At 42.9% G+C, this 27,250-nt stretch overlaps 1 protein-coding gene and 1 long non-coding RNA gene across 9 annotated transcripts in view; one reads left to right on the top strand and one right to left on the bottom strand.

Annotated features, from left to right (window-relative positions):
- LOC100877977 (glutamate receptor ionotropic, kainate 2) overlaps positions 1 to 27,250 on the bottom strand; it is a 139,112-nt gene that overhangs the window by 74,838 nt on the left and 37,024 nt on the right. The window contains exons 1-3 of one of the 8 annotated variants that reach the window (XM_076533855.1): positions 17,541 to 19,132; positions 17,098 to 17,266; positions 12,605 to 12,885 (exon numbers count right to left, since the gene is read on the bottom strand). In XM_076533855.1, the coding sequence (XP_076389970.1) occupies positions 12,605 to 12,677 (73 nt within the window). In that variant the 5' untranslated portion in view covers positions 12,678 to 12,885; positions 17,098 to 17,266; positions 17,541 to 19,132. Of the gene's footprint in view, positions 1 to 8,506; positions 9,369 to 12,604; positions 12,886 to 17,097; positions 17,267 to 17,540; positions 19,133 to 27,250 lie in introns of those variants that run through there. The other 7 variants (XM_076533854.1, XM_076533858.1, XM_076533859.1 and 4 more) reach the window with 7 other exon arrangements.
- Positions 1,554 to 2,642, top strand: LOC143264871 (uncharacterized). The gene is made up of 2 exons (XR_013038837.1): positions 1,554 to 2,151; positions 2,257 to 2,642. It is a non-coding gene; the product is annotated as an uncharacterized LOC143264871 (long non-coding RNA).

Raw genomic sequence — 27,250 nt, forward strand, 5'->3', positions numbered from 1 at the left:
AATTATATAAAATAGAATGCACGGCGATAAAACGCGTCACAATTCAGCGCACGAGAATCGAACGCGTATCCTCGCTCCACCAGCAATCGTGTTTAATTTTCGAAACTTAATGTTGCTGGTTGTCGACGTTGTACCGCCTAATTGTTTCCCCGATTAGAAGTTGAAAGATCCCGTTTTCCTCTCGAGAAGAGGGGAAATCCATTTAGCGACATCGCTAAAAGTCGGTCGAGAGCATAACCGGCGTCTGTACGAAACAATGGTTAACAACGAAGGAAACACGTCATCTCGATGCAGTCGAGAGACACGAAATGTTTCTGGTCGTTATCGTTACACCGAATTAGCGCTAGAGTATAACTCTGTTCTACTCGTAAATTAACTTGCAGCGTTTCGATTAAACATTATCCTTGCGATCGACCTCGATGTTATTCGATCAATTATCAAATTTCAATTATGTTATAGTGTTTCGTAGACACCGTTATGTATAGTCTAGGTAACGTAATACATAAACACTTCGTTCGAACAATTTTAACCGAGCGGCGTCCGCTTCTGTTCGCGGCATGTGTGTCCGAATTATGATATCGATAATCGAATAGAATAATTCTGTTTAACGCTCGGTTACAGAGTACGTAAATACACGTCTGAAACGTATCGAAAAAGAAACAGGATTCGCGACAACTTTATTCTACGATTCTTTATCGACATCGTTCCTCTATTTTAAAAACAATATTGGCTATGCGCTTCTGGAAGCGGAGAGCTTCCAGACGGTTCTCTTTATTTTTCCATTCGTACACGACGGACTCCAGAAACTCGTTTCTTCTCTTTTTTTCCATCGCGTTTATTCTCAACCGCTATACACGCATAGCGGAGTAAGATCTCCTCGCGCACGTTCCAACTTACAACGTCACAATTTATTGGATAATTTCATAGAATATACCAACCAACTGTTCATTTTTAACGTTACGCGTTATTCAAACTTAGGAGGTGCGCCTAACCATCTGGATGGATTCTTGGTACCTATGGCGAAAACAATAAGAACTTAAATAAGAAAAAAGAAAATAGTTCGACACTTTGAATTCGTAACACAAGTCGTGAAAAATTCTCGCGTAATAATTATTAGCTATACTCGTTGCGCACTCGAGCCAAAGTGTCCATTATTCATTTTCAGGCGGAGCTTTCAGTTAACGCGAGCGTAAATATTTTAGAAGCGACGATATATCGGTGAAACGGTAATCGAATTTTCATTCCACCTGGCCGTGTCAGTTATTATGCATTGTTATGATGACGTAAAATTATAAGCTTCCATAGATAGATCGGTCATAAATCATTGTCCGACCTTTGAATAATTCAGACTTTAAATAGCCCATTAACTCGTGAAACATTTCGCATTATTTGGTAACTGTTATTCGTACAAAAATATATCGCCGAATACGCTCCGTGAAAATTTTCCGATACACGAAGGGATAGAGAAAGCGACAGACGATTGGGGAGAAAATATTCGCGTAAAGGTCGACGGCAACTGTTTGACAAATCATGCTTCGTCAAGCCACGATCGTATCATACGACTAGTGGCACACCAATGGCGTTACGTGTCAAACTACGATCGTTGCGCGTTGTCTTTGTTTTATTATATTGTTTTTGCAAAACTTTCGAAATACTCGTCGGGAATTATGACAATTACCAGAAGCAAGCAAGAAAATGAAATTTCTACGGAGAAGATTTGAAATGCAAATCGTGCGAATTTCCAACGAAACAAGCTACTCACGACCGAATAAGCCAATCAAACGGCAAAGTTTATAACCGACAACGTCGTTTCCGAAACACAGAGAGAACAGCTTATCGCGGCAAACGTTTGCGGTGGTTCTTGTTGGTCGAACGAACAGTCGCGAACTTCGCAATTGACTGCTAATCTCGTGTAACGATGACAGTGTTCAGACAAGTGAAGAGGATACGAAGAGATAGACGGCATTCAGACAACATAACTTCCTGACGACGACGACGACGACGACGACGACGACAACAACAACAATAATAATAACCGAAGGTCCTTGAAACGACGAGATAACACGGAATTAGGAGTTAGCTATGTTTCGTCGGTTTTGTGATCCGCGAAGAAATTCAACAAATACGCTTACAATTAGAGTGAAAATCGAGGTACGTACGCGAGGAAGCTGGTTAATCGTTACATTAGGAAATACGAGCAGTTACGCGAATTCTGAATCGAAAAATCTAAGTGTCCTGGATGATAATTTTTCGCAGCAGTTTTCAACGGGTCAGGTGAATGACGGAAAAAGGATTCCCTCGCAGGACACCGAACCGATCGAGAACAAACAAAACACGGCGCAGGGTTCGACAGGCTGATTTCATCGCCGAAATGACTACCTGTTCCACATCCCGCCCGACAATATCAGCCTGCTAACCCTGCCCCTGCGATGAAATCCTCAGCTCCGTTCTCTTGGACAATTCGTCTTGTCCCAGGATGAAACACGATATTTCTTCGTCGATCTTGGTCACCGGACGGAAACGAATCCAGTTCTTTGCATCGAGAACTGGATACCGATAACACTCGATCGAGTTTTCGTAGAGGAAATGTTTGAACGTTTCATGAGCTACCTTTTTATTTCGCTATAAAAAAATCAAAAATGTCCAATGTTTTTCTACCTTCCGCCTGCAATTCTTTAGATGTTATTTAAATTTCTTTCGTAACTTTTCTCCAAGTTTTCTTGAAGTTTCCAAAATTTTCATAAACTCGAAAGCGAATCGAGAAACTCGCGTAGCGAAAGATTTCCGCTCGGGGGAGCTAACGTATCGACGCATAGAGCGGCATGCAATGGCGCATACGAAAAGCGAAATAATCATCGTTCCGCGTTATGTTATCGTATTATAATTATCTATCGCGTCCGTATACTCGCATGCACAAACCACCATTATGGTGAAGCTGAATTCTGGATTCTGGAAAGTTATACCATAAATGTTGTTCATGGTGAAAACAAACATCGCGCGTTCAAAATTTCATCGAATTAAGTCAGCGGTTAATTATGTGCGCGATCATAATGGCATCCACGAATCGTTTAAACGTTCCTCCCTGTTTGCAGAGAAAATGCAAATCTTCGGAGTCGTTGTAGCAATTTCCTGAACAGATTTCGTGCCTGTTGATTTGTAGCAGAGATAGAAGGGGTCAGGTTGGAACACTCGAGCAAGCTAAACCGGGGTAAATAAATTTCCGCAAGGAGGAGAATACTCCTTTAAAGTGGAAAACACCACCGACCGTTCAGAATTGTTTAATTGGGTTATTTTTCCGAACTAACTGCCGACTTTGGTGAGTTATTATCATCCCTCGTTGGAAGCCCGATTCTGTAAGTTCTGTTCTTCCTGGCATCGACGTATCTTTCAACGCAATTAAAATAGTTAGTCTTACGCTACGAACAAATGCTCGATCGAAAGTCAAATCCTTGTAATGATCAAGTTATAACCCCTTTTCCGGCTCGAACAACTTTAATAGAGATATTACTGTCCCTGTTCTACGGAATTGCCTGTTCTCTCCTGAACTCGCTAGTTCGAGTAACTTCATTACGATAGCATCCGGATACGAAACTTCGATTCAGAGATCCCGGCTTTTTTAAACGGTTATTATTAATCCGGAAACGGAGGCCAATTTCGAACAAATTTGTTTCCATTTAATCGAAATTCCAATATCCGACCACTTAGAAAATACGAATTCGTACTTTCTAAACAAGCTTGAACAACACTTAATAAGGTTATCTAAGTTCCAAGTATCCCAAATAGTCGAGCAATTCGCGTACATCATCCGTGATATACTCGCCACAATTGATTATCAGACAGATCGGTTCGATAAATCGGAAAGTTCTTCGCTAACCGTAATTCTTATCTTTCTAACTGGACAGAGAATGTGCTTCTATCTTAAGAATATGATATTCCTGGAACATCATCGCGAACGTTTGCTCGGCGAAACGCTGCGATCGCAAGAATTTCCCCCTGAGATCTCATCGGTCTCGAAGAAGGATTATGTTCACCCGCATCGGGATAAGCATGTTAGCCAGGATTCCCGTCAGTCTGCCGCGTTTCTCGTTGATATTTTATCTTCCCGTCTTTTCCGCCGTTCCTCGCCATCTAATGGGCTTCTGCGTTCGATCAACCCCGAATAGACACGGGAAACGTGGTCCAAAAGAACTCGTGTACGATAGACGATCGATCAATCTACGATCTTACCTCCCAGCGTATCACTTCCATAAAAGCATTACGCGAATCACCGAACAAATATTTGCTAACTCGATCAAATCCATTTTTTTTCCTCTCTATTTTCCTCTCGTATAGCGATAAAACCATTTACGTGACTGGGATACTCATTGTTCGGTGAGCAAAAATTTCTACACTCGAAAACTATGATCTAAGGAGAAAGATCGAGGGTATTATCCAGCACGGTATTAGAAAATTTCAAACTATTCAACTTTTCTAATTATCGCGAATATCCTTTAAACATCGTTCTTCCGTAAACGGTCAAAGATTAAACGATCGATTCGTACTACAGCGAAAGAGGTTTACAAGAATTCTGTAAGCTTATTGTATCTTGTTCGTTTAACGAGCATCAAAATTCGCTTTGATACGCTTCGAGTTTGCAAGCATGCATAAAATTACTTTCGCGAAACGTAATATGGTTGTATTACCGTGTTAGGCAGTGATCGTACATCGTATTGTTGAACGTTTACGAATAATCATTTTTATTATTATACGATAATAAACTAAATTCGGTTTCAACTTGTTGCATCGTTTAGTTTCTCTTCGTAAATAATCATACGAATCGAAATAATTGGTGATAAAATAAAATTTGAATTCTTGCCGAACAGATCGAGATTCGAAGGTGGTCATGCTACCGAGAACAATTTTCCGACCCTTTCAACGTATGAAACTTCCAGTTATTGAATTTCTCGCGAAATAAAGGTCTCGGAAATTTCGGGGCTACGCGACCGGAATAAACAGCTTCTGTTTACCAAGGGGTTGCTATATGAAGCCAACTCTCGGATATTCGAGCCAGCATAGAATTTTTAACAGAGATTTCAACGAGGAATAAAACTATCCTTGCTTCTACGGTATAAATTGCAAGACGCGTTGTACGAATTACGTCGAACAACGAAATTCCTAATTTTCTGCTTTCGTTGCTTCAACGTGTTCACATAGAGGTGATGGTTTTCCACGAACGATTTGCCACGAACATGAAAGATGGTTGAACAAGGAGGAACAGCTGATTTCATACCGGTATAGAGAAAGTTCGCGAGAAAATCCAAAGAAAGGACACAGAATCTGATAACCCTTGTCCTTATTATCTCGTCTAACGAACCGAGGCAGCGAGGAACCGGGAGCTTGTCTGAATTCCTTGCGCGAAAGCGCTCCTACCGGTGCGATCAATTCGAAAAATTTTTCAACGTTTCAGCGTTCTTTGCGCCGTGCCGCCCCGATATGAGAATTCTTCGCCAAGTTTTCAGCACCGTTTACGTCGTCGACTTTATACGAGTAATCCGAGATTCTCGAAGCGCCCTCGTACAACGAAACAACACGGCGTGTATTTCTACGCGAAACAAGCGTTCGCTATTAAATCGCTATATCCCCGTCGCGTCGAGTCGCGACGGTGGCAATATTGCGAGCTATTAATTTGCTCGCGAACTTTTCGAAGCGTACTCTATGAAGTAACTCCATCGCAAAATCAACCATGTACGCGTTACGCGTATGTTTATAAAGTTAATACGAAAGTAATTGAACACCGAGGTAAAATCACTTTTTTCGAAAAATCTATGTTCGGATTTACTTGGAGGTCCCATGAAATAAAGTTTTAGCTAGGTCCATTATTCTTTTCGTCAAAAAATTCTTGTTACTCCCGTGACAACGGGAAAGAAACAGGGGCAATAAAGAGCCACTTTCAGCTCCACGAAGGCGTACCACTCTTCAGAAGTGCTCGAGACAATGCGACGTCACTTGCATGGCATTCACGGCTCCAAAGAACATTGGCTGTCGGTTTCGCAGCCAACGAGATAATTCATCTAGTCGTTCGAAAGAAGCTTCGTTCCAGAAGAGTCTGCGATCGTAACTTCCATCGCAATCTTCTGAACGTTATTGTCGTTGCTCGATCAAATTTATGCGCGCGCGTTTTATTTTCAGCGTTTATTGCACGATGATGAGTCGTAAGTCGGCAACTAAGAGACGTAGATATTTTTTTCTATCGAGAAATCGCGACACGCGTCGTAAGACTGGGCGTCGACGATACGCCCCCGTTGTTTCGAGAACGCTTTCAAAGGTCGTTTCGATCGTTCGGATTCTCTGCTTTCCGTTCTTCCAGACAAATTACAAAAGACTTCGTCAGGCTGTTCTTTTCGTAACTATCCAAAATAACGAAACGATTATCTAAGAAAAACAAATTTGAATTTTTTATTCGATCCCTTTAAGTTGAAAGATTCTTAGTAGCTAACCAATAATTAGGAAGAACGGAATTCGTTAATCGAACACGAGCCTTCGTCGTGCCTGTTCGATCTTAGCAACCGGTCGTCTGTCAAACTCGATTGTAGTCCTCTTTCGGCCGTAGTGTACGCGCAACGGGGACACATGCACCCGATAAACGCACACGTACATACATAGATATATCCACACCCAATGGCACCCATCATCGGCCGAGGAGAAGGGAACGGGTAAACAGGGTGAGCGCGCGAAACGCTGAGTTGCAATATCGGAATTCCTAGTAGGTAAGTATCGACGCGGGCCTTGATCCATATTGTGCACATAGCCACGATCGCATAGGCGCGACACGGACAGAGAGAAAGACAGAGAGAGATCGTGTCGAGGCAGCTTTTAAATCGAACGTCCCGTATTTTTCGAGAGCTTTCTGGCTCGATGTCGAATCGCCTTTACACCTGGTTAAAACTCTTATTCGTTCGCTTTGTTTCCGCGTTCGTCAACCAAATACGATTCCAGTCGAAAAATTCTATGTTCTAAGGTTCCAGAAAGTTCTAAACGAATAGTAAGTTAATCTCTGGCAGATCGTATTAAAACGTATCGAACCGAACGACAACCGAGAGGAAACTTAGGTTTTAATCGATTCGTTGGAAAGTTTCCCTTACGGGTTCTTTACAATTTCTCTTTTGGTCGTAAAGCAAAAAGGGATTCTTTCGAGAAACAAAAGCTTACTAACAATGGGCACACGGTGTCGCGCTAGCGAAGAGACCCTTAGCGAAATCGTCGAAACGAGTTCGCCGTAAATTCTGTCGGTATATTCGAGGGGGAAAAAACACGAGCTTTCGACGCTGGCTTCGTTTATCAACAAACAGGATTCCGTATAACCAGCGTGTACAGGCCGTCGCGACGATTTATTTGCTTGAAAAATATTCGTACGTGCCCCCTGGACTGTGTTTGCGAGCTCCAAATAATGCATGTTATATCGTGTTACGTATAGACAATATAACGATTTATCGAATCGTCGGTATATTTGCATAGAAATTTATTTGCCGAGGCATGCACGAGTTAGATAACCGGTGAAACAATCAAATTTCCTCTCTAAGTTTGATAATTTCCCACGTGGTCGACAAATCCGCCGTTTTCATGGAAACGAATCGCGATCGCAGGGACACGGGCGACGTTCTAAATTCATGTAAAATCAATTTGCTGCACGCGTGTTCGAACCGCGAAACGCGTTGCGCGTTCTTTCCGAGCGAAGGAAATTATTCGTAATAACACCTTTCACTGGCACTTCTAGCCAACGCGCAACGAACGCGTTCGAACGTTACCAGTGCGCCTTTAACGATATCTTATTTTCTTGACAGTCTTTGAATACCAGCGACCGATCCGACACGAAGGAAATAATAATAAATGTCACGGGAAAAGTCTCATGGTTAGAGAACGAAGTTCGATCATTCGTTTCGCGAGATATTTATCGCGATCCGGTACACGGATCATTCTTTTCGTTGCGTTGCGAGACCGTAACCGTAACTTCTAACCCGATAAGTAAACGACCGATCGGATTTTAACTTTTGCAACGCTCGAATCGTATAATATCTATGCGAGTGAAAATATGTGCGCGATGTTGCAAGAACTCGGTTCGTAAAGTGCTTGTAAATCCTCGAATACTCTATAATTAAGATATACACGTTTAACATACCGCGTGGAAAACACCGGAGTACGTTCGATAACTGGCAATTTTTTGCCACCGAAATTTCCAATACATAAAACGCCCGATAAAGCGATCGAAAACGACTAATCGCCAAATAATTCGCTGAATAATTTCGTTGGATTTTATATTCTTTTTGTAGCTATACACCGTGAAAAGTATTTAAACGCGTAAACAAACGGAAGCGAAGCAATATCGTTACTCGGAATCAGTCATGAAATGCTAGAAAATTCTTCCACGATAAATTCTAACGTTTACTCGAGCGCAATTTATTTTCGTAACGAATCACCGTCACTATGCAAATATCCCGTCGTGCTTACCTCGTAAACAGTTTCAACTTACCGGATGGTAGGGTAACTGGAATAGTTATATCGCGATCCGTAAGCGTTTCCTCGGGGAACACAAAGTCCACCTTCGGTGAAATCGTCGCCAAACCGGCTTCCTGTCCACCACTGGACGACCACACTTTCCTAGAGCTTCTAAGCATATTATAATTCCTCGCAGCCAACGAACGAGTTATAAATCTAATACCGTTAACGTTACCGCTATTCGTTTCCTCTATCGACTTCGTCGAGACGCGTTTTATCGAAGATGGATACAAGCAACAATCGTTAAGAGCGATATGTCCTAGGAAGAATTTAGGGAGAACCTTGGAAGAAGAAGATCGTTCGAAGACTCTGGAAGGTTGTCGACGGTGAATCGACGAAGAATCTCGAAAATATATTTTATGCTTACGTGGAAGTATAGAGCGGAAATTCGCAAAGTTTTATTTGTGGAACGTGTCTCGCGTGTACGGTTCGAAGAGAGTTCACTGTCTCGCTACGTGACACCAGATTCCTGCTCGACCGTCGATGCGACGAGACGACGCTTTTACACGGCGCCACCACGCAACGTACGTCTCGTTCTGGTCAGGCATAAAACGCCACTCGGACCACCGATAGTTGCCAAACTGGCTTTCGGTTCACTCGACGAGCAAATATTCGATACGATTCGTATCGGTGCCGTCAGAAGCACAAACGGTCATCGAAACAGTTATCTCGACCGAAAACTATTCCTACACTTTTCTATGTCTCTAGACGTATATGTATGTAAATGAAATAATTTTTATAGAATACCTGTAATTTACGCTGTCCGATTCGGCAGAGATTCGTTATACGAATATGCGAAAAAAATGTTCTAAACAAGAGAAATATCGAAAATTACTAACTTTTCTGCGCGTCTGGATTTCGTTAATTTTCGGGCAGAAAATTTTCATCGCGATTTTCCAACCGTCCGAACCACAGGATTAATTATACTTTAAACAGATTTGGCGAACGTTTTCACTTTCCGATTCGCGACAAAAATGAATAATCGGTGGAAAAAGGATAAAAAAGTGGAAGAACCGTTTGAAAATTCTGTCCGTAACGCTATTTATATGTAGAGAAGCGCGTTAATACCCCTTGGAAAGCTGACTAGCGGTAATTAAAGTTGCTAACGAAACGGCTAATTAAAATTTCCATTACTCTCAATGAATCCACCTTGATTACATCTCGCCGGAAGTGAACCTTAATAGGTTGACTGACTGAAATTCCTTGCTTTTACTAAACTCTTCGGTTTCATCGGTTCCCTAGCTTGACAATTTATCGCGCATACCGCATTCAAGGCCGATACAGCGACTATTAAAATTCTATTCATCCAATAGGCTCAATTTTCAAGTTATACGCTGATTCTTTTCGCAAAGATTTTCTCTCTGATCGCATACCGAATCGTCCGTTATCGTGTGTCGTATTATCACGCATCGAGCTGTTGGGTATCGTACGCAGTTGTATCGCCACGCGTGTCATGATCATAGAAACAACTTGAATTCTTTCGTTAATTTAATAGATCATTCTTCGAAACGAGGACTCCACGCAAAAACAACTAGTATTCCATGGCGTTACTGTATAAATTTCGTTGGAACTGCGAAAATGCACTCGACGAACGTACACAGCGTCGAATAATGAAAGACTGGTTCGAGTCGCGTCGCGCGCCGTGTTGATTCAGGCTATTCGTGTCGAAAAATCGAGCGACTGGGTATCGCGAAAATCAAGCCAGACTCGGCTGCTTTTCCCGTGCTGAATCACGATGAGCTTTTCGCGCGGATCTAACAGGAGCTGTTATTCGTCGTCGGTCCGAATAAGATCCGCTCCTATTTCGAAGGAAGAAGGCGAATAGAATTTTTGTGGCTAACAAAAATATCATTTTTTTTTTTCGCTTAATCAACCGACGGATAATCCTGTTCGAAATACTCCTCTGGAAAATATCGTGAACCGTTCAGGAAATCAGCTAGGTAGACGAATAACGTCTATCTCTTCACTTGGTTTACGCGTACGTTTTATTCGAGTGTTTAATAATTCCACGAGATACGACAAGCTTTCGTTATATTGCCTCGACCAAAGTTACAGAATGAAAAGTTTTAGCTCGTTTGTTCGAACGGTCGATATCGATTAGCATGATCGTTTAATCGGATGCACGCAGGTCGAACGTCCACGTTGTTATCGGTGTGCCGAGGTTCTCGGTGGTTGACAGTCCCTAAACACTCCAAGTGTCCAATAGCTTAGTTCCGATGATCAGACGAAAACCGATGCTTTGAGCGCGTTGCAACCACCTATTCCATAGCAATTACACAAAATCGAGGGTCCATTCGATTACTCGATTTTTGTGGCTAACAAAATTCCGGCTAACCGGTCCTTGATCGAAACATTGAATGACCATCGAACCGTAGAAGAATATCTTCTTTCGCGTCGACGAAGAAACGATTCATCGTGTTCCCTCGATAGATTTGCAATTATCGCGTAAGAAATATCCTAACGAAAAGGATTAATCGTTTCCTCGTCCGAAACAAGATCCGCAGTTCCAAGTTTCCCAACGACGGTTCACCGCGTTGAAATTCCAGCAATTACGTCGCTAGAAAGTTTCGACCATCGCGGTGTAAGAGTGGCCACAAGCGACCCTTCCGTTTACGCGCGAGTGTGTGCGAGCGTGTACGAGATCGTGTGCAAGAATGCAAGAACGGGACGCGCGTTTTCGGTCGCATCGTTGAAAATGCCAGTGGAATAGCAAAGACCCGTAAAGTCTGATGAAGTTATTCGGTAACAGGTGAAGATTCGATCCTGTATAACCACTTTGAGAAAATCCTAGAAGCTTTCGCGCGCCCTCGAACGCTACACTTCCCTTCGACTTTCGACTTTCGAGTACGGTCACGTAGCGAGGTCGCGAGGTAGCTCAATTTTTTACTGTCCTCTTCCGGAGGAATTACGTTCTCCATTATGGAAACATTGGCCGTACCGTGAGTCCTGTTAGGAGATTACGAAAGCGACTTTGCCGGTAAGGGACTGTTTGATTTTCAGAATGAATCAACCCAAGAGGTGATCTATCTACGTTTCAAACTGATCATTTTACCATCATCCGTACAAACATCGTTGCTCGATAATTGCGTTTGTAGACCAATCTCTACAATTTGCGGACCCGGCAATAGACACAAAATGTATGCTATATTACAGAGACCTTTTGTTAAATTCTCAAATATGCTGCTCCGCATCGTGTATAATCAATTCGATTCTGCAATTAGACACGAGGACAATGTAACCGGCAATAAAACTGGAGTCTATTATATATTCAAATCAATAGCTAATATACATATATCGTCGTCGTATTCAACTGAAACGCAAATAGTCGATAAATTATTAGATTTTCTTATCAAATTGCCATATTGCAGCTTTCCGTTCTATTACTCGTATTTGAAATTATTTGTCAACACCAATCAGCCAACTGAACGTAAATTTCGTCGTCGTTGAAACGTACCCGTTGGTTCCGCTACAACTTTTACACTTATAACTACGCGCGATCGAAGAATTTTCGATTCGAAATCGATATGCCGATTAAACTACCGGACGAAGTTCAACGTCATGTGTCGATTAATTAGTCGCGTCTCCGAATGCCGTTTATCAATGGGTTCGGTTTTTCAATCGTTCCTCTTCGTTCTTCCTATAGAGAAATCTTATACGTCGCGTTGGTCGTAAACGAGCAAAAAGAATTTTACGGGCGTTAATTAGTTAAAACTCAGTAGCAGTAGAAGTAATTAAAAACTCGGTTACCTCCAAGCCGTCTGTCAAAGATTAACTTTGGCTCATTCGATAAATGTCCTCCGGTGAAACTTTTCCGTCTTCTTCTCTGTTTTTTTTGTTTCCTTCATTTTTTTACTTACTCTTTCACCCTAACGAGAGAGGTCAGCGCGAAAAAGCCTCGTAGCTGCCGCGAGATAAATTTCATTACTCGTTCGAACATCCTTATTAACGCGATCTCACCGGTACGCGTAGTAATCGCTTGAAATTCGTTTTAATTCTGCTCCCCGAAAGATCGAGTTCGGCGAGTTGACATCGACGAATCGAAAAAGTTGAAGAGGCGTTTAACTTTACTTACCGATTCTGATGACCGGTGGCAACGACATGGCAGTGGTAACCAGGATAACAATGATGGCGAACAACAGTGCCATTGTGTCCGACGTGATCTCGACTCACACCTGACTATGACATCGTTCTTGCGTATTTCTGTCACGAGACAGGATGTTATACGAGTCGAGCAGAGAAACGTAAATGCGCGAAACTCGACCGTTCACGGACACTTTGACACGGAATTACATATTTTCGGGCCCTCGTGGTACGCGTGGTTGGAAATCCTCAGAAAACCGCCATTGTCCATGCCTGAAAACATAACAGACATTTCGAATGAGAAAACCGAACGGGTTACGATTGTCCGACAAGTCAGCGAAAACGATCGATATTTTTATTACGAAAAACACGTATTCGCTGGAACGTATCTAACAATAAGAACGAACCGAAAATAATGCGATTTTTACGCAAAAAACGTACTAGCAACGTTACGTACAAAATATCCGTAATTATGAAACGTATTCGAAATTCTAATTGTTACAGCCGCCGTGTCGGTGCGAATATTCCCATGCATTAAAATATAAAATATCCGAAAGGCGGTAACGTGTTTTTTCAGCATAGCTGTTTCGCAGTTTCGCGATATTAAAGCCATCGAAGGAAGCTACCGCGTGAAAATTTGGTGGAACGCGAAAGTACGGCCGACATTCTCATTAAATAGCAATCGGTGAAAAATGTCGGGCATGTTTCAATAGATTCTCTACATAGGCAGCGTTCGTCATTATGTAAAGATACGATGAACGTAGTCGGATCGAATGGATATCACCAGCTATCCGCTATAATTTCGCGGACATCGCGAATGGACTTTACGTCCATCTTCCACGTGTGTACAAGTTGTCGGTGAGAGTTAATGGACGCCATCAGTTTAATGGAAACCCTTCGACCGTGTATGGTCTTGCACATAAATCACTTGGGGAATTCTCACCGCGAAAAACGAGGCGACTATCGGAAACGCTACAAGATAGTGTTCACGTACGATGCGAAACGATTTAAACTGGTATCGGTGCGGAGAATTATTTGATTCTTTGGAGAAAATTGGTTTTTCGTTTCGTCAAACGTTTCGGGGTAAATGAGCCGCAACGAGCCGCCAATTTCGAACGTACGATATCCGAATAAACAATTTCAAGTTTAGAAATCGAAAATACATCGGGAGCAAAATTGACCGCAGTAAACGCGAAAATATTATTTAAAACCGCAACGGGTTTTAAAACGGGGTTTTAAAAGTCGATTATTCGATTCGCCACCGCGAAGAAAAACAAATATTCGACCGATCGGACCAGAATTCGAAGACGGTTCTTCCGGTCGCCAGACGACTGCTCCCCAATCCAGATATTCAGGCCGTCCTATCTCGATTATGGCTGCTGCCTACGCTATATCGAGTTTGCGCTCTCAACCTCGTTAACAAACTTTTCCCGGAAACTTGAACCTTCCTTCGAAAAGTAGCGATCTATGATTTTACAGAATTATTATTTTCGAACTTCGAGGTCGAATCGTGTCTCGTAGATCGTGCATTGTCCTCGTCTGCCAGTCGTAGAGACCGTTAGGATAATGAAAGTTGATCGATAGGAACGTACAGTCGGTATAAAAGAGGCTCTGGAGCGACGTACGAGTTCGGTGTCGATGCCACATGCAGCTCACGCTTCCGCTATTAGAGTTAACGTAAACGGATTTAAGCTAACCCAATTTACCGAGGGGTAACTTTACCCCTGGCTCGTGTTTGTTCGTCGTTTCTCCTCGGCCAGTTCTCAAGCGTGCTGCTTGATTACGTAGTCGCGTCCCTCCCTCTCGTACGAATCTCCTTTTTTCTTCTTTGTTTGCTCGCTTACGTCGCGGAATCGCTGCCTACGGTGCCGACCATCGTCGAGCGTTCGTCACTTTTACGGCTCTGAGTCATCCGTAGATGCTATTTCCTTCGGGCAAATTGTTTCTCAGAATGATTCCCTGAAATTCCCTATTACCGATCTGGACATGGCCTTCGTTTCCTTTTCCTTACTTCGAATCATCGATTCGACTACGCGCGTGTGGAATCAAACTGTCACGGCGACGCATAGTCTTACCATAACTACCAACTACCACACGCTGTAGTACCTTCGATTCGACAATCATTCGCGCCAACTATATACTATTATATATACGAACGAAACGTTGTATTACCACGCGTTTCAACGTCCTGCGTTGTCTGGCTTTTCTCGATCATCGAGCGTAATTTCAAAAATTACGTCTCGTTTTGGAGGTCGTTTCTTCGAAGTATTTACTGAACTCGTTTCCTCTCGTACGTTGAGCGCGGAATTAAAATAAACAAGGAAATTTGTTGTTTCTTGCAACTACGACTCTGATCCCTTTTGCTCTTGCACGACAGTTCGAGTTTAACGCAATTTTGTCGAATGTTTCTTATTTCAGACAGGATCATGTCTATAGATACAATAGGGACTAGGATTTATTTCACGTTTTACTTCGTTCGTCGTACGCAATCTTCGTGAAATTGAAATATGTCACGTTCGAAAGAGGTCACATAATTTCGTTCGATTTCATCGTCTTCTAATCGAACACGTATTCTTCGATGGTTTCGTTCGATCTACGAAATTATTATAAATTTGTTAGCAGCTGCGAAGATAAACGATATTCGTGACATTCGTTTCTGTTCACGGCTCCTAAACGCGGTCATGGAGCGAAAACAAGGGATTCCATTCAATAGTCCCGTTTCCCATTGAATCTAACTCCCTCTCTGTCATTAATTCATTAGCGGTAACTAGCTAGCATGCACGATCGCATGAGTTACAATCGTATTTCGCTACTGCAAAACTCGAGTAGTTGGTATCGATTATTGCACCCAGAATCAAGAAATTTCGGTTCGACAAGTGTTTTATTTAACAGAAAGGATCAAGGATCGATCCTCGAACGATCAAGAGTTTTACGAGCTGATTGCCGATACAGAGGATATAGTCTCCATTTACGTACGGATTTTGACGCTGCACTATCACTCGTTTACGTTTCATCGCGTCACGCGTTCAATAGAATTTTGCCTGTCTACACGATCGATTCCACAATGACCAATTTCAATTCGGAAAGCATTTGCAACGTTTCAATAAAATCTAATTAACTCGTTTTAATTGTCTAAAGATATTTCGATATCGATACTAGACAACTCAATTAATTATATCCAATTAATATTGGATTTTATCGAATATTAGACAAAGATCGAAAATTATTTACAATATCCGAAATTCTATGAAAATTCTATAAAAATGACACAAATATTTTCAATCGCGATAATAAATACACAATGAAATACACGATGAAATAACACCGAAATAAGTTCTATTGTTTTGAGTATTTTTATATTTTTTAGATAACAATTACACGATGTATCGGGTGAAAAGATTGAAATTTGGAATAATTGCAATTAAAGTATACTCTATTATTCGCTGCCGTTTACACTGCACTATTGGATTTTCCAATTTTTCCCTTCCATACAGATTCACGAAACTGCGTTATATCGTATAAACGAACTTGCAATTAACGTTCAATTGCAATTATTCGATCGATTACGAGAAAGAAACACTCCCGCTTCGTTTGTCCTAGAACTCCGTTTAATATACAGCAGGAAGTATATTGAAAGACTCATTTTATCCTGTTTTCCGCTATTCTTACGAAGCATTGTTACAACCTTGATAAAAATATTGAACGTCGAATAGAACTGCATCAAAGTTAAAAAGGTAGTTAGAGCAGCACCATAATCGTTATTCTTCGAGGTGTCTCGCTTCCGACGAAACCCAGTTTGCTTGCGTGGAAGCCTGAGAAATCGTCGACGAGCTTGTTCATCGAGAGAGCAAGAGCTACGCGGTGACAGAGATGGAATTGACCAGGTTAAAAAGTCGACGTTCCATCGCGTGGCTCGTCTCCGATACAGATCGAACAGCCACGAAACAGCCACCAGAATGTCCTCTGCTCTGTAGTTCCCAGTGTTCCGGTGGTCGAAATTTACGAAAAACAGACGACCGTCTGGTTTAATTAAATCGATCGACACTCGTCGCCAACATACGAACGCGGTTGCTCGTGAATCGCGAAATAGAATTCGGTTGTATTCGAACGAAACACCTATCCCGGCTAATTCTAATTCTCAAACTAATTCCGTCCGGCTAGAATGTTTGCGATTCGAGCGATGCATCGTCTGACCAAGCGCGAAAAATTGTCCGACGGTGAAACGAAAGATGACTTTGTTAGAAAAAATGTTCTTTTAGGGAAAACAAGCGTGTCCAAGCACATACCTCGGTAGTCTACGTTTTCTACGTGCGAGGACAAAGAAGTTCCAACTTGGATTTTTTTCCAGTTTTCTATATGCTTTTTCTAAACTCTCTCTCTCTCTCTCTCTATCTCTAAGCCATAGTTGAATCGTGCGCATTCCTAATTCAGGCGATCGTTCGCTCGAAAATTCTCGCTAATCACGTTCTGTCGGGTGTAACTCACCGTTCGACGCTCGGATTAGTCGTTGGACGAGTAAAAAATATCGCCGAAACACCGTGGAATCGGTCTTGAACACGAGCCAGACGGAACATCGGTTTTTTACTTGTTCATAAATTACCGCGAATACTTGATTCGTCGTCGGCCAGTGCATCCGTCAAGCCGCGTACACAACCTACGAGTAGAAACAGCTGCATCTGATCGTTATTTCTTACAGATTTATAATCGAGATACGATTATAAATCGAAATACGTTTAATATCTATTGAGCGCGAACTAAAGGCATCGATCGGATAATCTTGAAATATCGAATGAAAAAACTATCGACAAATGGCTGCTCGGTCCAGTACATACTCTGTAACGATGCGACGCGCAGCGAACATTCGTTTCGAACGCAGCCGAACGCTGCCGAACGCACTTTTTCTCGTACAGTTTATCGCGTATACTTACCACGTTTCCTTTTTATTCCACGTATATCCTGGAAAAATAAATCGAGTTCGTGGAACGCGCGTTACCCGTCCGTCTCTCTCATTGGAACCACCCTGTCGTCGTTCGGCACACCGGACACTATCGTTCACCACGCGACGCTTGTCCTTCGTAGCATGCTTTTCACCGATGATCTTTCGGGCAAAAGGATGATCGTCGAATATCACTTTCGGAAAGATGGGCTACGTTTCGAAATGTTGCCCATCGAACGAGTTAATCACACCTATCTTTATTCGGCTCACTGAATATGATCATCGAAAATGTTCGACCTTCGAACCGTTACGCGGCATTATCGCGTCCGAGTTCTCGTTATCCCACGATCCGTCATCGTACAACAGCACCGGAAACTCGCGTTCGATCGTCGACCCCTAACGCTTCCGCGATAAAAGCGGTTCGTGCAGGGAACATAGAAAATGTAGAACACGCGTAAGAAATTTTCTCCCAGCAGTAAATCGCTCCCTTCGTATACGGTGTCATCGGACAAGAAACCTTATCGTGTCCTCGTAATCAACATTTCGAAAGCTCGATAAACCGTTAGTCCTAGATAATTCGTGCCTCGACGAATCGTTAATCGAAACACTGGACGCTGCAGCAAAACACACCCCAATAGTACTTTGACACGAGCAGAGGACAGTAGATGTCCTTATCAGAAGATTCTTCGAGGTTGCACTTGCTCGATTCTCCGTTGATCGTCGATCGACACTCCGAGAGCACTATTCGACGGCACTGGAGGGTGATTCGTGAACAGGACGTTCGATTTTCACGAGACGTACACGCGATCGAGAAGACCTTCCCGTTTTCCGTACGCGCGGTCCGACGATCGCGAAAGACGCGCGGGCACTGGCTGCGCCAGGACGATCTGCCACCCCCGGACACGAGTGCGCGGAACGCGGCACCAGAGGGTGGTGGATGGCTTTCGAGGGTTGCTCGTGCAACCGAGAGAGACGAGAATGAAAATACGTGGGACAGAACGAGGAACAGACGGAGGGAGAAAGAGAAAACGAAGAAGGAAAAGAAGGGGATCGCGAGTCGCGCACGCAACCCGCGGAATCTTTCACTCGCGTCCATTCCTATTTCGGGTGTCGAAAACACTTTCTGCCAGGGAAGCGACAAAGTCAACGCCGTTATCTGGGTTACTGGACCCTCCTGGCGTCGACCATGACCAGGCCAATGTTTAATGCCAACCGATTTCTCTGTATCGCGTTACCGAATCACCTTTCATACGGCGACGTAAATTTCGCGTCGAAGAATTATACCCGGTAAAATACTAGTCGCGACGATAACGTTCGATTAATTTTCACAACGCAGATATCGATCGACGCGTTCGAGGCGTGATTTTTCACAGAAATCTGTTACCTAATACGAACCAGGAAAAGGGTGTACCGCCTGCAAGGCGACAGAGGTTGCCGTCGAAGCAATAAAAAAAGCTAACGTCCCACGGTGTCCAGAATTTCAAAGGCTAAATGTACGCTATAAAGAAAGAAAAGAAAAGAACAGAAGACGCGAACGTGGTACGACCTTCCCCCAAAGGAATTTTAAAAGAGTTACACGCCGTTACCAATTTATTGCATCTTCCGAGTAGACGCGAAGTATCTTCAACTTCCAAATAACTTACAAATAACTTACAAATAAAAGCTATAATAGTTTTAATTTCTAAAGATTTCATTTTTAAAGATTACGCTGCTTTCCAAAATCGTTTCCCACATCTAAACATAGAGAAAAATAAAGATTTCGAAGTTGAAAAAAGAAATTGGAAATAAACACCGCGTAAAATTGAAATTCGCCGCTTACTCGAAGATTATTCGAATAAAATGATTAGCCGTCGATACGTATAGAACGTAATGAACGAGCGAACGAATAACAGAGGGGGCGTGTAAGCTCGATCGAAGTAGAAGCATGAAGCCAGGCAAAAGAGACGAGTAGGGCATTCAGTCAGCCGTTAGAAGAAAACAAGACAGGGTGCGAGAGAGGTGGCGCGCGAGTTGTCGCCTTTTTTCCGACATCCCCTGGAGCCCCTCGACAACCGAAGATACCATACAGAGAAGCAAAGTCGCTTTATCTGGGTTAGTGGACGTCGACCCTGACCACTTCCTACGCAAAGAGGATTGAAATAAACTCGCATTTATCAAGCGTTTCGCCGCGCCGTTACGTAACGCGCGCTGCATTCGCTGCTCATCGGTCATCCTAGGATTCTGGCAAGATTTCGTTTCTAATACGTCAGTTCCGAGATTCTCGCGCAATTGTATTTCTCCTCGACCATGGCCACTTCAATTTTCACGACTTACTTCCTGCAAGCGGACGATAAACTTTCGCTTCCCACGCAGGCCGAAAACCGTGTCGATTCGGTCCATCTGCGAGAATTCAAACTTTTCTCCGACACGTTCGAGTAGAGCGAATACGTCGGCGATTTTCGACATTCGTTTCGTCCCTTGCATTCCCGCAAGTCTTTCTCGTATGGAAATACCGATTGCGAGATTACATGTTTTACGAACGAACATATCCATAGGAAGAAAATTATTGTCACCGTTACCACGGATCTAATCTGATCACCGTACGTACCTCACCGATCTCCTCTACTTTCCTTTACGAATTAAATGAAAACTCTCTTTCGTAACTGCTCATTTTTTCTATACATATACATACACGTATAAAGAGAGAGAGAGAGAGAGAGAGAGCAGCAACGCGGAACGTGGCTTTCTCGATACATTTATCACTGCTGCAGTTTAATCTTCCAGGAAACAAGTTCGATTTGATGGACATTAACGATGGTTCCGAACCGAACGTACACGGTTTCGTTTAACATTTGTAAAAGTACATTCCAAGTATCATCGGCAAATATTAGTTTCCTTTGTAAATTTGATAAACTACGGTGAAAAATCAAACATTTCTTCGTTCGGACTCGTACGTATAGAAAATAAAGTTATTAATTAATTTGTTCGAGTGATTTTGTAGAATCAATTTTCTCTCAGTCTCTCGTCTTTTAAATCGATCGCGCGTCAGATCTTGCACGATCGTCACGACTTTATAGAATACTTGTTCCTTCCGCGAGAAGACAAACACGTTGGCCAAGGCCCAAGAAAACCGCTGACACATTTCCGCGGATAATGTAACTCTATTTTGCATGGAAATTCGCGTGCCAGTCTCGACAGCGCGTAAACGAGGCACCATCTCGCGTCCCTGATACTTTATTTCGTCTGGCTGAATATACTTTCTATCGATTTCGTATAATTCTTGTCTCGCATCGAGTACATTTTATCGACAACATCGCTATACCTCTTACGCGTTTCGTCCGTGAATTACGATATTCGCTACCGACACTTATTCGAAACGTTGCTTGTACGTTTAATAACACCCAGTATTTCTTTCAAACGCTGTCGTATAGTCGAGACGGCGAAACAACGAAAAAATACGCGATATTTACGAAGAACGATGTCTGTTCTTTTTGCTTTCTTTTCGCTTTCCTGAATTCGTATTCTCCCATAGCCGTAGGTATACGTATAAGCGTTGTTTGTCGAACACGCGGTCCTTGCTGTCCCGCAAAATCTCCAGGACGAAACAGAACGGATAATCCCGAACGACCTCTAATATCGTCTTGTCGGTGGAGAAACTAGCGAATAACAAGCGCGTAATTCCATTTCCCGTATTTACCGTACGCGAGGGAGGCTCGTTTTTATTATTTACAATTCCGGTGTGCTATATTGTCCCCTTGCCTGTGCAAGCAAATGAATAACAGAGCAGGAAAAGGGTGGTGCTGCAAACGCATTGTTTGGTCGTTCATATTTACACCGTCGACATTTGCGAAATTTGCGAAAGAATGATCTTTTTTTCTATTTCAACGGTTTCGTTCGATCGAAATAAAATTCGTACGTATCTACTACCGATAATTCCAATTGTATCTCGTATCGCGAGTAACGTAGCGGCTTTACATATTTCTGTCTAATAAATTTTCTTGTCTTATTTCGATGTCGCTATATTGCCACGTCTTACGTGGCTATTTATCTTGAAACGGGCTATATACAATTCGGTAATTGCATATAACAATAACGAAATAAAAAGGTACGAAGAGAAAATACCGTTTCAAGCGTCGCTTTCGTCCGTCTATCATTTTCGAATACAGGATTGCTCCGAAGTATCTCGATACACTCGCGTAAAGCGATGGAAGCTGCTTTGAACGCGAAACAAAACCGTGCCAAAACCATGCATTCATCGTTGGCTCGAATATTTCGTTTCGCTGGAAAGATTGTTCTTTCCTTGGGGAAACACGAGTCGCACGAATCACGGGATCGAAGAAGAGACACTCGGTCCGCGACGCATTTTCCAGCGATCGCTCGTAAAAGAGGATGTCATCGACGAGCCGTTGGCGAAGAAAAAGACAAAAAGAAAAAAAAAAAAGGGACAAGAGAGAGGTACACGCATATCGCAGAGAATCGATTTCTTTCCTCGTTTTTCCACGCAATCAAGCCGTTCCAGTTTCAACGACACAGCCAACGCTTTTCTTCATCCTCCGCGGCTGTTTTTTCCTCCCCTTTGCGAACGCACGCTGTCTATCATGTTTGTCGTTACTCTTTCGTCCCGACTTTTTTCATTCCTCTTCTCGCGTCGGCTTAGAAGCGTTAATATCGATGGCGAAATTGATTTCTACCAGCGATTTCGGGAGGATTGTCGGTGTCGAAGCGACAGAAAGTCGATCGTTTTGTAATATCGATGGAGATACCTTTCGAATAGTTTGTTCGATGATATCGTTGAACGCGACGATAGCCAGAACCGAGTCAAAGCCAAAGAGCTTACGATTATTTTCCTCCTAGCTGCGATAGAACTTGTCGTATCGATAAACTAATATTTTTACTCGTTAAAAAGATATCGCGGACGTAATTCACTGATCTACGCAGTAACGATAAAAGTACGACGCAGTTGGAACGAAAAATATTTGCTACCTGGGGATATCGTGTTTTCATAAATTCGGGTATTATCGCCACTACGAATCGATACTATTTGTCACGTTCGATTTAGAATCGGCCGAAATTGTTTACTTGATCGAATCATTTTTACGCGTCGAACAAAAGTACCGCAGTAATCGTCTGGTTGTTTGTAACTGTTTATCGCGTGTCAAGTTGAATCGTGTATTATTAAAGCGATCGAAATCGTAGGATGATAACCAACTTCAAATATCCGAACAATTGGAAATCCATAGATTTCTTTATCGGGTTAGCTTCAATTGGAAAGCCTTTAAGATTCGGATTGTCGAAAAATTTGAAGAAAAGTTTTTTCCGAAAATTTCCTCGCAGCTGGTCCAATGCGGTTCCACACGGCGAATTTATGCGCGAACAAGTCAGAGTCTTCTTCTTATTCTGTCATTAGCAGTGTCATTAATTAAGTGCGCAAAAACGAGCGCACCGAGAGCTGCGAAGAGCTCTCTGAAGAAACGGATATTAGGGTTGTAGGTCAGCTGGAAGAATTACAACATAACGACTTTCATCGTCCACTCTTAATTATCGCATTACCTTTCTTAAACTCTGGTCGTTCCGCGGCCTCGGAATACGAATAACGTTAGAGAATCTGAATAAGTAAACAGAAAAAATGTGTATAAAAGATTTATTAACGTATATGTATATGTATACATAAACAGGTTTATCTCTAATAATCTCGTAGCCATGCTAGTTACGCTAGCGCGGAGAATATACAGTGGAATATGTGTAGAATCATAATGAAATTTTTGATCGTACGTCGATGCATTCGAAGAACGTACTCGGTAAATAACGAGATTCGTCGTTCTCTCGAATCCAATTTGTCGATAAGACGTCTTTCTTACACGATTCGTCGTCAATAGCCGAGATTAATTAAACTCGGCTTATATGCTATGGTTCATTCTTCTTCGAAAGCTTTCGAGCATCCGTCTCGTCGAGGATTCTCCGTGAAATCGTGTTAGTCGAGACGATCGATCGTCCGAAAGTGAAAGAACGACGACTCGGTTCCCACGACACTTCTCACCGTCTTTCGTGGCTTCGACTGATCGAAAGTGAAACAAATGGAAGTTTCGGTTCTTCTTCCTACAGAGAAGTTCCTAGAGTCGACTAGCGGAGGAAAGTTTTCTCGTCAAAGATCCGTGAAAAGATTTCGAAGAAAAGAGCGCCGCCGCGAAACTGTTTTTGGATTACGGATACGGATCTTTCTTATCGGAAGCGAGTACAGATATCTTAAAGAAAATAAATAAATTAGCAAGGAAACGAGATTCCCATAGGATTTCGTCGTTTCTCGATCGAAGTGCAGAATCGAGGCCGGAACATCGCGGCGTGCTGCACCGTGCCGCAGCGTGACCACGTTCGATCGATTACGTTGAAACGTTCGGTAGAACGCGAACACCCTCGCTAGTGGTCGATTACGCAAATATACAACCTTACCGCGTTTAAATACGACCACGACTGGTACGCGTTTGCGGCGAGAACCATAATGGCGAACGGCGTATAGGGCGACTACTCCTTTCTTCCAAGGTTACGCGTAACCTACCAAGCCAGGAGCCAAGCGGAAAGCTGTAGCGTGGCTACATGCTCGACGCAGAGTTTGACGAGTGCGGCCGGTAAGATGGATTTTGGCGGATCATAAAATCACCGTCGAATCGACGTTCGCTCGAAATCGTTCCGACCGCCTAAGGATGTCTTTAGCCCGAGCTCTCCGTCTCGGTAAAATTATTCGAGCGTTATCGCTATAGACGACAATCGATCGTTAAAAGAGCGAACAATTGAACGAAATGCACGTATAGCGAGCAATCGAGATGATCAAGGAAGAGATAAATCATTTTAAAACGGATCGTTTATACTACGTTTGATAAATGATCATTGATGAGCTACGAGGGTCGTTCGAAGGGGTATAAAACGATCGCATCGTTCGCTCGATTTCACTCGACCAGGAAGAAAGTGAAAGCGCTTATGCTCGTTGCTCGATGGAGACCAATTAGGAGTAATTTGTATGATGTATTACAGACCCGATGGAAATCGATGCGACGCGACGAACGATAAGTTGCCAGCACGAGTCCAAGATCAAGTTTCGCGGAAGACTACGGTTTCGTTCAACCATGAAATCCTATGCTAACGCCTGTACATACATACCTATATAGTATCGTTCGTTACAATTACGAAATCGTCCACGTGAACTGGGAAAAGGTAGAAAATACCACGGCAGGCTCTCGTTATATCGCCACGTCGATCTACTACCGTAGGACGAGGGAAGTTGGAAAGACCGAATAAGGCGTTGCATCGGGTCAACTTATAAAATCCGTAAACTGCCGATATCGATGCGGTAACGATCGTTTCAAAGCCGACATAAGTATAATATACTTATCGAATACAAAGACTCAGCTAAATAGAACGAATCGTACGAAACAGGCGATAACGAAACGGTCGAAACGAAGCGAAAGAATATTTCTTGATGCACGAAAAACCGCTATGCTATTTGTATCGTGACGAGCCATTGTCTCGAGGCTCGACGAAACGAGAATTTTGCAGAGGAGCTTGTTGAAAGCGAGCAGATTTTCGACGATTCAGCGAAAACGTCTCGAGCAACGTTCCTGTTCTGGACTTCCGCTAATTTTCTACCTTGATACCGTGCCGAAAGTCGAACAACCGACTTGTCTCGTCACTCGACCACCGTCGAAAATTCATTGTTCCGAAATATTCCACTTTACTCGAATACAACTACTCTTCGACGAATACAACATATTTTTATACATTTTTATACTGCATCTACGATTTTTTTACTACTCCTGCTCTTAAAATTTTTCGATATCCTGCACGCTTTACAAAAATTCTGATAGGTAGTATCGACGCGTAAAAAAAACGAACGGTGGAAATGAAATTTGGCGTCAGAAGCGCGAGCGATTTCTCCTATGCTCGTTTTCCTATCGCGCGAACGAATCAAAGGAATAAGAGTGTGTCAAAGAATAAAAATATCAAACCGTTTGAAAGGGAACCGTGATAAATTGCGCAACGTAAACGCTATAGAACCATCTTCCAATCTAATATCCGAGTACAATGTACACCGTGGCCATTGTAGATATTGCGTTGAACGGGACTGTTTGTCTGCTTTCAATCCTCCAACAATTCGACGATTTCCACGTTACGCTCTACAGTTCAAACACAAACTATTGCCAGTTTCTCGAAAATATTTCGATCTCGATACAGGTACGGTCCATCGATCGAGTTAATTGATCACGCGTGAGTAGATCTACGATTCTCGTTACGGAATCGTTCATTAAACGTGCTTCCTGTATTTCTCTGTTAGCGTAATGCTTCTAAATTTTCATTCAAATCTCGCGTTCTTCGATGTTTTCTACGTTGTAGGAAAGCGGAGCGGCTTTACGGAAACGCCAAGTATTTCTGACGTAAACGAACTCCGTTTGCTTCTTATCGATAAATTCGTCCGATTATTCGTCGTCGACGTCTCAAACGTAACATTTATTTCGCTGGCAAGATATACGATCACGGTAACTCGACGATTTTCTCGGTGGTGTTGGTGCCGTCATCGTTGCCTATGACGACGATTCGTCGGACCGAAAGAATACATACGTAGCACAGAAATACGCTCGTATATGTATCAACGAACTGCTGGAAACAGAATCGACTCGACGCGACACGAAGCATTTGTACGAGTGTCATTACTCCCGTCATGCGCCGTAACAACACTTTCACCGCCTTTTAGCTTAAAGTCTGTCCAATGCCGACGAAATCTTGCTCCCGCGACGCGTACAGATCATGCCAACAGTTTCTAGCATTAGTCTCTCGATGTCATTTCTTTAATTTCTTAACGAAAGCGAATTAAGTAGAGGGAAGCGTATAAAACTGTTAACAATCGAACCGGTAAACAGAAGCGCGTCGCCGACTTTCTGGACAGATCCTTGATATCTACGGATAAAGCAATCTCGCGTCGAACCGAGTCGCGTCAAATTGGACGTCGAATTGAAACGGGTCGAGTCGAATTGCGCCGAACTGCAAGTTCGATCGTGACAAATTGGACCGCGTTCAATCGAATTCGCTCGAACGAAGTAACGCGGGTAACAATTAGATTTCGATGCTTACGTCGAGGATTAAAATTAAAATCATACAGACAGTATTTTTCGTTCGTACGATGGATACGAGGAAAAGCATAGACGTGGTCCGGTTTTATTACGAGAAATTTGCGCGAAACGTGTACTCGCGAGCGGATTTGAACGTTGTGGCTCGCACACGTGCGCGTTTACACGATTGCGACCGCATGCACGCACCACGTGATTATCATTCGATACAGAAATTCTCGGTGCTCGATTATTCGCCCCTAAATTGCTCCATTTCCCGCCTCGAAACTCGCCAATGGCTATTACCGTGCAAGTAAACGGTTCGCGACAATTAATCGTTCGACCGCGTGTCACCGGAGAAATTTTAATTCATAGATATTTTTCTCGATACTTTTTCTGGATTCATAGATACTTTTCAGTTGGCAACGGTAACAGGAATTTTCGGTAACGAAAAGATTCGAATGACCGACAACGAGTTTGAAAAAAGAAAGCGTCGAGGGTTCCTCGACACCCGTTCGATCAGAGGAAGCACCGAAGAGGATGCAGAATCGTTCTTTCACCGCCGACTCCTTCGAATCAGCATTTTCCGTCAGGCCGTTGTTGCAGATTATTTAACGCGAGAAGTGGTGCT

The sequence above is a fragment of the Megachile rotundata genome, chromosome 7 (assembly GCF_050947335.1).
Source record: "Megachile rotundata isolate GNS110a chromosome 7, iyMegRotu1, whole genome shotgun sequence".
Classification (NCBI taxonomy): Eukaryota; Metazoa; Arthropoda; class Insecta; order Hymenoptera; family Megachilidae; genus Megachile; species Megachile rotundata.